We start from the raw sequence: 12,974 nt of genomic DNA, 5'->3' as shown, positions 1-12,974 counted from the left end.
TATTTTAATTATATAAAGTATTAAAAAAAATTAGTACATAATATATACTATTTCTAAATTTATTTTAAGAATAAAATTGGATACGTTAACACGTGATAGTATTTACACTACAAAAAAATCGGCAGATAGCGGCGGACATTTAGAAACCGCTGTTAAATGGAATCTGGCAACGGTTGCGACAGATTAGGGAGATTCTACCAAAAGCTTCTTATTTTGCAGCGATTTTACTTTAACCGCCGCAAAATGTCAATTTGCAAATATAATAGATATTCTTTTTGCAGCGGTTTTCTCCCAACCGTTGCAATATATTCATAACTCGAATTTTTTTGTTTAAATATTGTCTTGTAAAATCTACTTAACTTCTCACTATTTAAAAAAAAAATATGTTTCAAACACTGTAACTTAATGCATTACATAAATTTTCGGATTTGTGTTAAGTAAAAAAAATTAATGAATTAAAAAAACTTATAGTGGTTACTTAATGTGCACAAATTTACAAATTACGTTTCCTCGTGTACTATCAACGTCTGTTAAATTTACAATCAAGTCAATGTTTGAATTTTTAAAGTCAAAACAAAGTTCAATAGAGTATAAAGATCAAAATTCCCAAAATAGACAACCAAGTAATAAATCAAAATTTCTCTTCAACATCGTATTGACCTGGCCAGAAACATTCTGTCACAAATCTACAGCTTTCACGTGATAATAGATCTGATAAATCATCTCCAAACCATGACTTTTTGTTTAGATTGAAGCTCCTTTTTGCAACATGTACATCATGTTCTCTTTGTTGGGTGTATAAGGTTTCATTTTCTTCTTCCGCAACCTTATTGAACTCAAACTGCCTGGAGATGTCAATTCCACCGGAGGAGATATCATCTAAATTGTCTTTGAAATTAGTCTCTGTCCCATCTAGAGTGTCATTAACTATTTCGCCTGAATATTTAGTTGACACTGAAAATATTAACATGCAAGCCAAGACCGCTTGCGTGCTCGAAACATCTGTTGGCACATTTAGACGACCTCAATCAATCTCAAGATGCGGATTGATGCAACCACTCGCTCGACTATCAGGTGTGGTGTTGTGATGGCTTTGATAAGACGACCATTGACCGATGCTCGGTGTGGTTGAGACGGTTGCTATGATGGCTCGGATGCGATGAGATCCAAATCAAGATCAGCACTACCAACAATCCATTGATGAAAAAGGTGGTACCCAGTAGACATCTTAACGTATTGCTGAACAGATTCTCAAGTGTCTAAAAGTTGTGTGTAACTGATATGGCGAATACAGGACAACTTTATGTAACTTTTGGAGGAACTACTCACAACGGGTTTGCTGTCGAAAATCGCTAGACTGTAGGTGACCAAGAAATCATGACTACTATCGGTCCAACTGGTCACAACCGCTCCGTCAATCAGGTCATACATATGTGCCACGTCTTCGAGTGTCACTGTAACTTCACCCACCAGCAATGCGAAGGTGTGAGTCTCTGGCCTCCACCTTTCCGCAAGAGTAGCTAGCAATGTGTTGGTCAAAGAATCTCTGAAAAGTTATAGATTCTTTAGAAAGAAGCAAACGAATCTCTGATAAAGCTGGTGTAACACGCAACATCCGTGTTGGAAAAGCTGCTCCCACTGCATACATCACGCTACCTACGTATTAACAAGAACTTGCCAAATGTCTCACTTCCATGCAAAAACCTGGTTCGAGTTACAACAACACATTACCTGTGTATTGCTAAAAAATGTTGATGTTTTATATTATGACATCCCACCATTATGGAATATAATTGTATAATACACTATCTTTTAATATAAATATTTATTGTTTAAACTATTTTTTTTAAAAAAATTAATTAAATGGTTTACCCACCTTAATATGAAATTAAAAACTTATAATGGCCATAATCAAATTACAAAGTAGGAGAGTGAGTTATACCCTAAGTCTGTCCCATCGAGGCCGGTGACTGTTTTGTCGAATCATCTTCGTCTCCGCTCTCACCCGAGCTTGTGCTTGCAATTCTCATCAATCCTTCATTCATCTCTCATATTCATAATAAGCACAATGTCAAATCGATACGATCATGGCACGCAAGACATTAATACCAACAATAACAAACCTTCCGTCAGGAATCACAATAAATTCTTCCCCAAAACTCCCAATTCCAATCCAAACTCAGACCCAAACCCAAACCCTACCCTCTCATCCTCACTCAGAGGCAGAGGAGCCACACAACATATCCCAAACCCTACTGACCCTGCCGCTGGCAATTTCGTCCGCTACCTCCCTCAAGACGAGGCCGTCGCAGCTGGCCTTGGCGCCGACGATGGTGGATTGGACCCCGTAGAGTCCCAGAGAGTCGTTGATCTTCTCAATCGAGAGTTGTCTCGCTTACTCAAGTTGAAACCCAGGGAGTTCTGGAAGCAAGGTGCTTAATATGAACTCTATCTGTTAAGCGTTAATAATTGCTAATTTATCTCTGGAACTGTAACCCTTACTAATTTGTCTCTTGTTATATTGTATATATGTGTTTGCAGTGGCTAGTGATACTTCTTTGCATGAGTTTCTTGATAGCTTTCTGCAATTTAAGAGCAGATGGTATGATTTCCCTCATCGCGGGGCCAAAGGTATCGTCGCCGGAGTTATTGTTGGAGAGCTTGATTTGTGTCGACGGGTTTTCATGGTATTGTATCGAATGTAAGTTGACAATGAGTTTGGAATTGGAATGTGATTTCAGTTTCAGCTATCTTCCTTTCTTCTATATGTGGTCCTTAGGTGAGTTTTTGATGTATATGTCTTGCAGTTCTTCTAATAAGGATCCTGGTGCTCGAGCTGCTGATGCCCTCACTTTGAGAGATCATCAAGGTGGGTTTTGTACGATTTATGGACAATGGAATGCAATACGCTTTAGCTTACAGCGAATGGTTTTCTATTTGACTCACCAATGCATGGTTTTGTTGCGTTTGTTACTTATTACTAGCTAGTACTAGTACATCTCATAATGGTTTTTTGTATTGTTGGTTTTCAAAGTTTTTGTCTGTTTTGTATTTTTGCAATCAGGTTTGGTATGCAATTATCACAATGCTTTACTTTGCATGGGCATTTGTTTATACTTCGTTATATTCTGAAATTTGAACTTACGTTAGAACTAATGTTTACATTAGGAACCGTTGTCTGATGATACTTGTTGGTTACGTCTTAACTCTTAAATGTGAAGGTGGTAATTATTTCTTAAAAATGTCTATGCGCATGCTGCTTATTTTATCAATCATTTCTGCATTTAATAGTATATCACATATTTTACCAATGAATTGTTTCATAGAATTATTATATTTGTGGATTTATGTTGGGGCACAGGTACCTGGCCTCATACTTTGTATTGTCTGGATTTGGATTTGCTGTTGTTCACTAATCTTGCATGTAGTTCTTTTGCAGGAGAAGAAGTTGCTTGAATTGCCAAAGTTGTTTGATATATGTGCCATATATGGTCATGAAAATGAAGAAATAACAAGATTGCTGGTAATAGTTTTTAATCAGTAGTGGATGAATGATTATTTTGTTTAGATGCAATTTCTTATATAAAGAACTTTGTTGTGGTGACTACATTAGTTTTAACTTGCTTCTTTTATCCTTTCCTCTCTCATGTATTGTAGGTCAGAAATGCTTTGAATGCTCAGCCTTGGATCCATAATGATCTGACCACAGTAATATCCCATTTTCTAGGGATTGTTAGCACAATGCATGAGCGTTGCAGCTCCTCATTGGAGGTATTCTCATAGTTTGACAAATTGTCGTTGGGTTATAACTGTGATTTGCCAATTACTGTCTTCTCATTCTTGTTAGTACTTAGTATGTTGTCTTTATGTAAACTGGTTGGAGTTATTTGACCATATATGACTCCTGATCATTTCCCCGTGCATTCCTTTTGAACATCCTGGTTAGCTATGATGTCCCTGATGATCGTCTTTATCATGTTTCCATAAATTATTATTTATTTTAAAGGTATTAATGCATGTGTGTCTTTTAGAAAACAAACATTTATGATTGATTCATTCATGATAGAATGTTGATGGCCATGGTATTATGAAGAAATAAGTAACAAACTTGCTTTTTGGGGATTGTATACAGGTGTTATTTTCTTCTGGAAATCCTGATCACCATAATGCTACTTTTCTTCAAGCTGATCTTTTGGAGGTGAATTGCGATACTTCTTGCTCATTGAAAATGAGTCCCAACACGATTTCCACTGATGGGATGATAAAGCAGATATGGAAAGCTTAAAATAAGTGTAAAATTTTGATGCCCAATTTGTCACAAAGTAGTATATTGATGTCATATGTCTTTGTGATAGGTGATGGATTTTTTGAATGATGCTATTGTATCGATGGATGCTTTTGTTTGTTCATACAAACCAGCAGTTATATTCTTCTCTTGCCCTATTGAAACAAGGTATCTTTTACATTGAGATTTGAAACTTTTGGTGTTCTATAAATGCTTAAAGACGAATTTTTTCCCCCATAAATAATACCCATCATGCATAATGTTTGGTCTATCACTTGTTAAAGATTTATGTTGAATTAATTTATCAAAATTTCAGAATAGAACCTAAGAGTAACATTCACAATTGAAATTTTCCTCTAGAAAATTTTAATATTTTTCTTGTCTGCTGCTGTAGCTATGGAAATGAGGAACTGCTGAGCTTCCTTGCCAGATTGCATGATTCACTGATTCCATCCTTGCAAAAGGGATTCCATATCATTTTTGCTGATAGACAAGATGAAACAGTAGCTAATATAGTAGTAAGTTTGAAGATGTTAAGAATGAGATTATTGAAGTTTGGGTGGCAATTGTTGAGCTCTTGTTATCTAAGTGAAGAAGTGTTTGGAGATAGCAATCCTCTCCCAGCTGCCACAAAGATGTTTCCTGCCAATGTGGAGGACCCACTCATTAGAGCAGATATTCTGGTTCAAACATTTAGAGAAATCAATTCGGTATCATTACAGCTTCAGGAAAGCCATCAGAAGCAAACATTTCTTCAAGATCTTGAGAGGAGTTTCAATATATTAAGCAGAATGGAGAGATTAAAGGATAATGGTAATTATCTTTACTTAAATAGGTGTAGTTCACCTGCATTTGTATGTAGAAATTGTACATAACTTATTGGGGCTGGTATGGATTTCAGTAGATAACTAGATCTACTAAACATTTTTAGAAGGACTACTTTGTTGCCTTCTCTATGTCAAGTCTCAAGATATTCTATTATAAATTAATAATGGTTTATATAGCTTAGCATATGATTGTTCTTTATGTTTGTCTAATCTAGTTACTCTCATTCAGGATGGATACTCATCGATGACGAACAGCTTCAATATTTATCTGGGATTTTTGGTTCTCCAAAAGATATACTTAAGGAGCCAGATTCTACAAGAACCCCAGTGCCAAATCAAACATTGCAGATGGATGAAGATGCTGCAATTGTGGAGTCAAAAATAAGTCAAATTAGGGACCTCTTTCCTGATTATGGTAAAGGGTTTTTGACTGCATGTCTTGAGGTGTATGACCAGAATCCAGAAGAGGTTATTCAAAGAATTTTAGAAGGAACCCTTCATGAAGATCTGAAACACTTGGACCCAACACTAGAGACGTTGCCAACAGGCAAGCCCACCACTGTGGGTGGGAAAGATAAAGGAAAAGGTAAACTAGTTGATTCTTCATCTACAGAAGTTGTCAGTGTCAAGCAACAGACAGGGGGGCAATTGATGTCATCCTCAGCTCCTGTAGGAAAATTTGTGAGGAAATCGAAGGATGATGAACCTGGTATTGGTATTCTGGATAAAAAGGATGACGAAAATACATCAAAAACTGCTGCTATGGTTTTGCAATATGAATATGACGATGAATATGATGACTCTTTTGATGACTTGGGTCTAAGTGTAGCGGACTCTGGAGTAGAGGAAAATGAGACACTGGCTGATCAAGTCAGTGCAAAATCGGGTAAATCATGGACAACAGAGATGGGAAACTCAGCCCAAAATGCGCCTCATTCAAAATGGGGCTCCAGGAAAAAACCACAGTACTATGTCAAGGATGGTAAGAATTATAGCTATAAAGTGGCAGGTGCAGTGGCGGTGGCAAATTCTGATGAAGCTTCACTAGTCAACCAAGCTCAGACAGAACTAATACATGGTCTTGGACGTGGTGGAAACTTTCCTCTTGGCGCAGTAAAGAAGCTGACAGAAGCCTATAAGGAGGATGATGATCAGTCTCGTGTTTCTGAAACAGAGGGAAGAGGGATGTTGGGCAAACCTGGAAGCAGAGAAAGGAAGGGAGGGGGAAAACGAAATGAGGTTCCGCCACAGCAGCAACAGCAACAGCAGGATAAACAATCTGATGTCCCGGAGGCTGAAGGGCAAGGACAAAGAGGGAGAGGTAGAGGCAGAGGGAGGGGAGGAGGAGGAGGAGGAAGAAGCAATCATTACAGGAAGGATCGAGCCATGAAGAAGCATTTCTCTGGAGTAGGTGGTTTTTAGGTGTACATATATAATCGTCGTCATGCGTTTCTTCCTTTCAATCTGAATTTTTTGCAGCGGTGAAGTTGATGAGGGTTAGTTAATAGATATTTGTGCATAACCCCTCGTCAATTCATGTTTCATAGATCTGATGCCTTGTCAAATCATGTATGTATTGCTTTCGAGGAGGGGTTAGACTTTTGTTAAAGTGTGTGATTTATTCTTGTTTTCTGTTTAGTTAGTAGTCTATTACGGACCATACAGTATAAAGAATAGGATAATGTCGCTAAAGGTTAATTCTGGTAACAAAATTTTCCAGGATGTTCAATTCTCTGCATGTACTATGTATGGTCTTCAGCCTTCACCCCTTGTTAGTAGGGACTCGGGCATTTGAATTCTCATGAATGAATTTCAGGCATACCAAAAATTCGGTAATTTGCCATAACATAATATTCTAAGTGGTTTCAATTTTACAAAGAATATCTTTTCCTTCTTACTACGGATGGCAATGTAGTGACGAGGGATAGGTGTTTCAATATTTACACTTGCCTTAAATCTTAACTACTTGTCCTATTAATTTAGGTATTTTATTTATTGTTTTAAATTCATAGGCGAGGATATTTTACCGCTTTGTTCCATCCTATTCCGAATGTAATATTTTGTCTTTTTTATTTATGACATTTTTTTTGTTTGAAATATAATCTATGATATGAAAAATAAAATATAAAATATTAAATATTATGTAAATTTCAAAAATAATTAAAGTAATCATATTATAAATTCCAAAAAATAAAAAAAAATGTAAATTTATCAAATTAAATTCGTCAAATTCGTTAATCTATTTCAAACGTTCGTTAATAAAAAATTACTATTTCAAACGTTCGTTAATCTATCAGAACAAAAATTACTATCCATATTCGTCTCATACCCAAATAATTATCAGATCATCAACAACATTCACACATAAATTTCGGGGTAATTTACGTTGATAAAACAAAGAGTTTAAAATTACGCAGATGTCTTAAATCAAAATTAGTTATATATCTTGTCTTGAATATTTCTATATAAATCAACTCAAATTGACTCAATTTACTACTTGTACAACATATACATAGGAAAACGAATTAAGTTAATTCGATTTACTACTGATTATTTATTTATTCTTTATTAATTTTAAAACATAAATGTTAACAAGAAAATACCCTCTATTTAAATTTAAATAAAATATAAAAAATCAAAACAAATAAGAATAAAAATTTAACTTTTGTGTTTTAGCTCAAATTTCAAAAAAGTCTACATTTTTACAAACTTATGAATTCAAAATGGAACAATAAACTATTTCTAAAAATTTATTAAATATCATTATTTGACTCATTATCATCTAAATTCTAAAGAATCATTAGGGGACTTTTGATATTAAAACAATATTATAAAGTATAGCACTCTAAGGTCGTATAGGAGTTAAAACTTGGATTCCAGAATCAGAAATAACAAATAATTATACAATATAAAAAGACTAATTATATTTTACAATATGTAATTTAAGAAATAATTAAAATATTATATCAATTAAATTATTATTTAATTTGTGAAATTAAGTGTATAACTTACGCTTTGATGACATTATTTCAAACTCAAACTTAGATTTTTGAGAGTATAACGACATCAAAGCGTAAATTCTACACTTAATTTGAATTAACTTAATTTGATTTATTATGTCTATACTGTACTAGTAGTAAATCGAATCATAAAAATATTTAGGACAGAACATATAACGAATTTTGGTCGAGGACATTTACATAATTTTAAATTCCATTTATTTTATCTAAGTGAATTACCTATTTTTAGGTGCCCGGTTGACACCCAAGAAAAAGTATCGAAGCAGCAGGCGTACCAGTCGCATGCTTCATAAACTAAGTTTCAATGTATATCTTAATGCAGACAAAATTATTTAATATATCTTAAGACTTCATAACCTTGGAGACTCAATAATTGATCACGAATGCTAGCCATAATAACCAAGAAGAAAATCACACGGCTTTTAAGAATTCAACCAACTGGAGCAGGTGACACGGCACTGTCCCAAGAAGCCTTTGCCCTTTGGGGCAACCACGTATATGTGTACACTACTACACTGTCATATGTCCTCATATAATTAATTTCATGGAGTCAATGATTCAATGTGTTTACAGCCTGCACAAACCTCTTCCAAAAACCTGAAGGAAAAAAAAAAGTTATGAACTGCAAACGCGTTGACTTTCTTTGAAATTTCTCTAGAAGAGCCGAAACGGCAGGGCAAAATTGAAAGGAATTGAGATTTATTCATCTTCAAAAGATGATGAATAGAGATTTATATGCATTTATTTTTACGTGAAATTAATAATTTTTTTAATTATAAAAAAATATATAATATATATAATTAAGATCAACTGTTAAAAATCACTGATATACCGATACGACGGTACACTTGAAAATCTTCCTATATATTAATACATATATAAATATAAGAAATAAAAAACTGCCAGTATAACGGTACATTTAAAATTTTTTTTGTATGGTTATGTACTTATGTCATAATATATACTAGTAAATTCGAACTTATGGCTACTTCAATAATTCTTATCTCAGTTCTTCGGAATCGTGTGTCATAACTTCTAAGTAAAAGAATTATATGCTGAAAAAATTTAGGGACCAGCAACTTTGTTAAATTCTGGCCAATATGTAACCAACAAAGAAAAGTAAATTATTGGATAAAATCTCACACCCATCTCACACCATTAAAATCATCATTGATAACTATTTGATAACTACAAATCACAAAGTTACTGCCCCTAACATTCTTCTTATATGCTACATGTGGTCATGTGGACATGTCAGTATGCTTGCTGTTAAAATTGGAGCTATATTTATTTTTCAGTTATAATTTGGGTGCTTTGGCCAGGGGGTATTAAAGAATTATTATAGCGAATATATGCAAGCCAAGTGTCCTCCTTATACAGCCTAGAGGTTTGGATATGCTAGATATTGCAATAGAAACTGGAAAGCCTTCAATGTAGTTTAACATAAAATTAATAGGAAGATATTATTATATATACATGTTAATATAATTAATTATTAGGACATGAGAATATGATGATTGAAGGGATTCAACATATATTTTTTCATGGATCCTTAATAATAAACCTTTATTAAGGAGACAGTGAGCGAGTCTCACGGTTGCTGTGTCACTTTTTTTTTTCCCCTCTTTGGTGATTGATGGCCTTTATAGTACTTTAAAAGAATGTCAGAAACAGACTCATCCCCACAGCAATGTGGAGGCCCATAAACCCATTTTTATTTATTTATTTCCCTCGCAGAATTTAATTTTCTGTTGTACTACATCATATTCATGGAGACTCTCACACACGTTCTTAGTGATCTTTAATGAAAAAAATAGAAAAGAACGCGCATGATATGATGATGTAGCTTTCTTGTGTTTGTAACTACTCCTATATTGCTATCACCTTTAGTTAAGAGACTTATTAGAGTAAAGGACAAATAGGTCGTTGACCTTTTTTTCTGTAGACATTTTAGTTTTTAAAGAATGAAAAATACATTTATGTCTTTGACTTCCTGTAAAACATAGACATATTAACTCTTTCGTTGAATTCAGGCCGTTGAATTCGTCGAAAAACTCTGACCTGACAAATATAAAGTTGACCTGTCCGTTACGGAGTCCACGTGGCAGTGAGCTTTTCGAAATTGGACATATAAGTTCTCAAACACGAAAACGACGCCGTTTCGTTACCTTCCCTCCAAACACCGTTTAATCTCCGTATACAATACCCAGAAAACCCATACTTGAGTGAGAGAATTACTGAAAACTCTAAGCAACAGACGATCAAACTCCCTCGTCTGTGTTTCTTCCTCCAAAAATTACAACACGTAGAAGAGCAATCGGTGCGGGGTTGAAGTTGATGTCCGAAGCTGAGAAGAAGGTTGCGCTGAGATCGTGGTTGCTGTCTTCGTCAGAAGGTAAGATCGCGATGCTTAGCTATGAAGGCACAGTGTGTGCATGTTTACAGTGTGAGTAACAATGGTGGAATAGAATATGAAAAAGGTGTATAAAACGTCCTGTGTAGGATTAGGGGGGATTGTGCTAGGGCAATGTTGTTTCGTTCATATTTTGTGTTTATGTTTTTTTGAATTTAATCCTAGTTGTTTACGGGTTAATTTCAGATGGTTGACGTTTTTGTGGTGTCGGTCTTTCACCATGGAGGGAACTTTGTCAGAGCAAGTGATAGAAACCTGGTTTATCAGAATGAAAAGGAAGAGAGGTTCCCTGAGATGGACCTGGACTTTGTGAATTTCGGAGACTTTGTGATATTATTTAAGGGCTTGGGATACCAGTCATACAAGGCAGTATACTAGTATGATCCAACAAGCGCTGACATTGAATTCGGACTGAACATATTAACTGGGAATGCAGGGATCAACGCAATGCGAGAATACATAATGAAGAACCTAGGGTTAAGTGAGTTTCATATATACTTTGACTACCCTGTTGATGACCCAGAGGTTGTTGATGATGCTGCACAGAACTGAGATACTATAGGGGAGGTTGATGAAACTGTAGAGGAACTGAATACATCCTCTTCATCTGATGACGAGTACGAGAGCACGAAAGATGTGTTGTACAAACCTCCACCTGCTGGAATTGAGAGCGACAATACTAAAACTGACAGCAATGGCGGGGTTACTGCTGGCAAGAGAAAAAGATTTGTGAAGGGTAAAAAGAAGGTAGTGACTCCAAAGAAGTTAGCTGCAAATAAGCAAGGGTTAAAGAAAAAATCTAAGCAAGGAAAGAGAAAGAGACAATTTGGCACAAGGGTTAATGAAAGAGGAGAAAGCAGGGAAAATGGAAATGTTGGAATACGTGGTGAAGTTGGGGATCAGGAGCCTGATGTGCAGCCCGATAATGCAGTAGGGGGTGGGTTTTATGTCAATGAAGTCCCAACGGAAGTGGAGGAAATCATGTTTGAGTATGAGTCTGAGGACTTGCATACTCCCATATAATCCGATGATGAAGGAGGAGGTAATAAATTTTCAGAATTTGATGATGATTATGCTCATGGTGAGGGCAGGTTTGAGTTAGGAACTAGATTTGTCACTGTCGACAGGTTCAAGCAGGTAGTAAAAGATTCGTTCATTGCTGAGGGGCGGGAACTGAAGTAGATAAAAAATGACAAGGAGAGAGTGAGAGTGGAGTGTGGGGACAAGGAGTGTCCTTACTTAGTTCATTTGTCATACAACAAAACTTTACAGTGTTATCAAGTCAAGACGTACCATCCAGAACACACTTGTGCAAGGGATTTGAGCAGTAACACAGTTGATCAGCACTGCCTTAGTAAGAAAATTGAGAAGCGGATGTCAACGCAACCACACATGAATACGAAGAAGGCAACCGATTTCCTTAAAGAGGAATTTTCCCTGTGTCCCCATCCTAAGATGGTTTACAGAGTAGTAAGGAGGCCAGGGACAAGATCATGGGAAATGAAAGGGAACAATACAAGAGAACGAGGAAGTATTGTGAGCAAATACTGAGTAGCAATCCAGGCTCATCAGCCAGGCTGGAGCTCATGCTAATTCCAGAGGCTCCCCCTGTTTTTGATAAACTGTACATTTGCTTAGATGCCTGCAAGCAAGGTTTCAAAGATAGATGTCGTCCTTTGTTGCATTTGGATGGTTGCTTTCTGAAAACATATTATGGGGGTTGGCTTCTAGCAGCAGTTGCTCAGGATGCAAACAACCAGTTTTATGTTATTGCATATGGAGTTGTCAGGACTGAGACCAAGAATGCTTAGAAGTGGTTCCTGACCAACCTGCAAGGGGACAAAGGAGATGATGCAAACCATGGCTGGAACTTCATATCAGACCAACAGAAGGTAAAAGTAGTTCATGGTTATGAATGCATTTGACTGCAAATGTGATAACTCTGTTTTGTTATTTTCATTGCTTAGTGAAAATGTTGCTTGCCATTGTTCAATGCAGGGTTTGCTGCCTGCGCTGAAGGAGGTCATGCCACATGCAAAGCTCCGAAATTGTGTCATGCACATGTGGAAAAACTTCATAAAACGCTTCAAGGACGTATACATTAGAGAGGTTGTATGGGAGTATGCTAGATGCACGACTGTTGCTGATTTAAGGAATGCATGGAGAAGTTGAAGGCAGTTAACCAAGGTGTTTGGGAATACCTCAGTAAATTTAATCCGGAGACATGGGTAAAGGCTTACTTCTCCCATGGGCCAAAAGTGGATAACCTCAAACAACATGTGCGAGGTATTTAATGCTAAGATCGTAAACTACCGCTGTAAGCCTATCCTAACCATGTGTGAAGAGATCAGGTGTTACTTGATGAGGAGAATGGTGAATCATAACTACCGCTGCAAGCCTATCCTAACTATGTTCACCCTTGGCTGTGC

General features: G+C 36.1%; 1 protein-coding gene across 1 annotated transcript; it reads left to right on the top strand.

Annotated features, from left to right (window-relative positions):
- LOC107606371 (activating signal cointegrator 1 complex subunit 2) lies at window positions 2,186–6,963 on the top strand (the record flags this gene model as incomplete). The annotated part of the gene is given in 9 exon segments (XM_016308437.2): window positions 2,186–2,432; window positions 2,542–2,701; window positions 2,808–2,869; window positions 3,429–3,523; window positions 3,658–3,771; window positions 4,133–4,198; window positions 4,356–4,453; window positions 4,680–5,098; window positions 5,342–6,963. Coding segments are annotated over 9 exon segments (2,454 nt in total), but the record flags the coding sequence as incomplete, so codon positions are not given.

Source organism: Arachis ipaensis, chromosome B07 (genome assembly GCF_000816755.2).
Source record: "Arachis ipaensis cultivar K30076 chromosome B07, Araip1.1, whole genome shotgun sequence".
Classification (NCBI taxonomy): Eukaryota; Viridiplantae; Streptophyta; class Magnoliopsida; order Fabales; family Fabaceae; genus Arachis; species Arachis ipaensis.
This window is presented reverse-complemented; position numbering and strand designations above follow the sequence as displayed.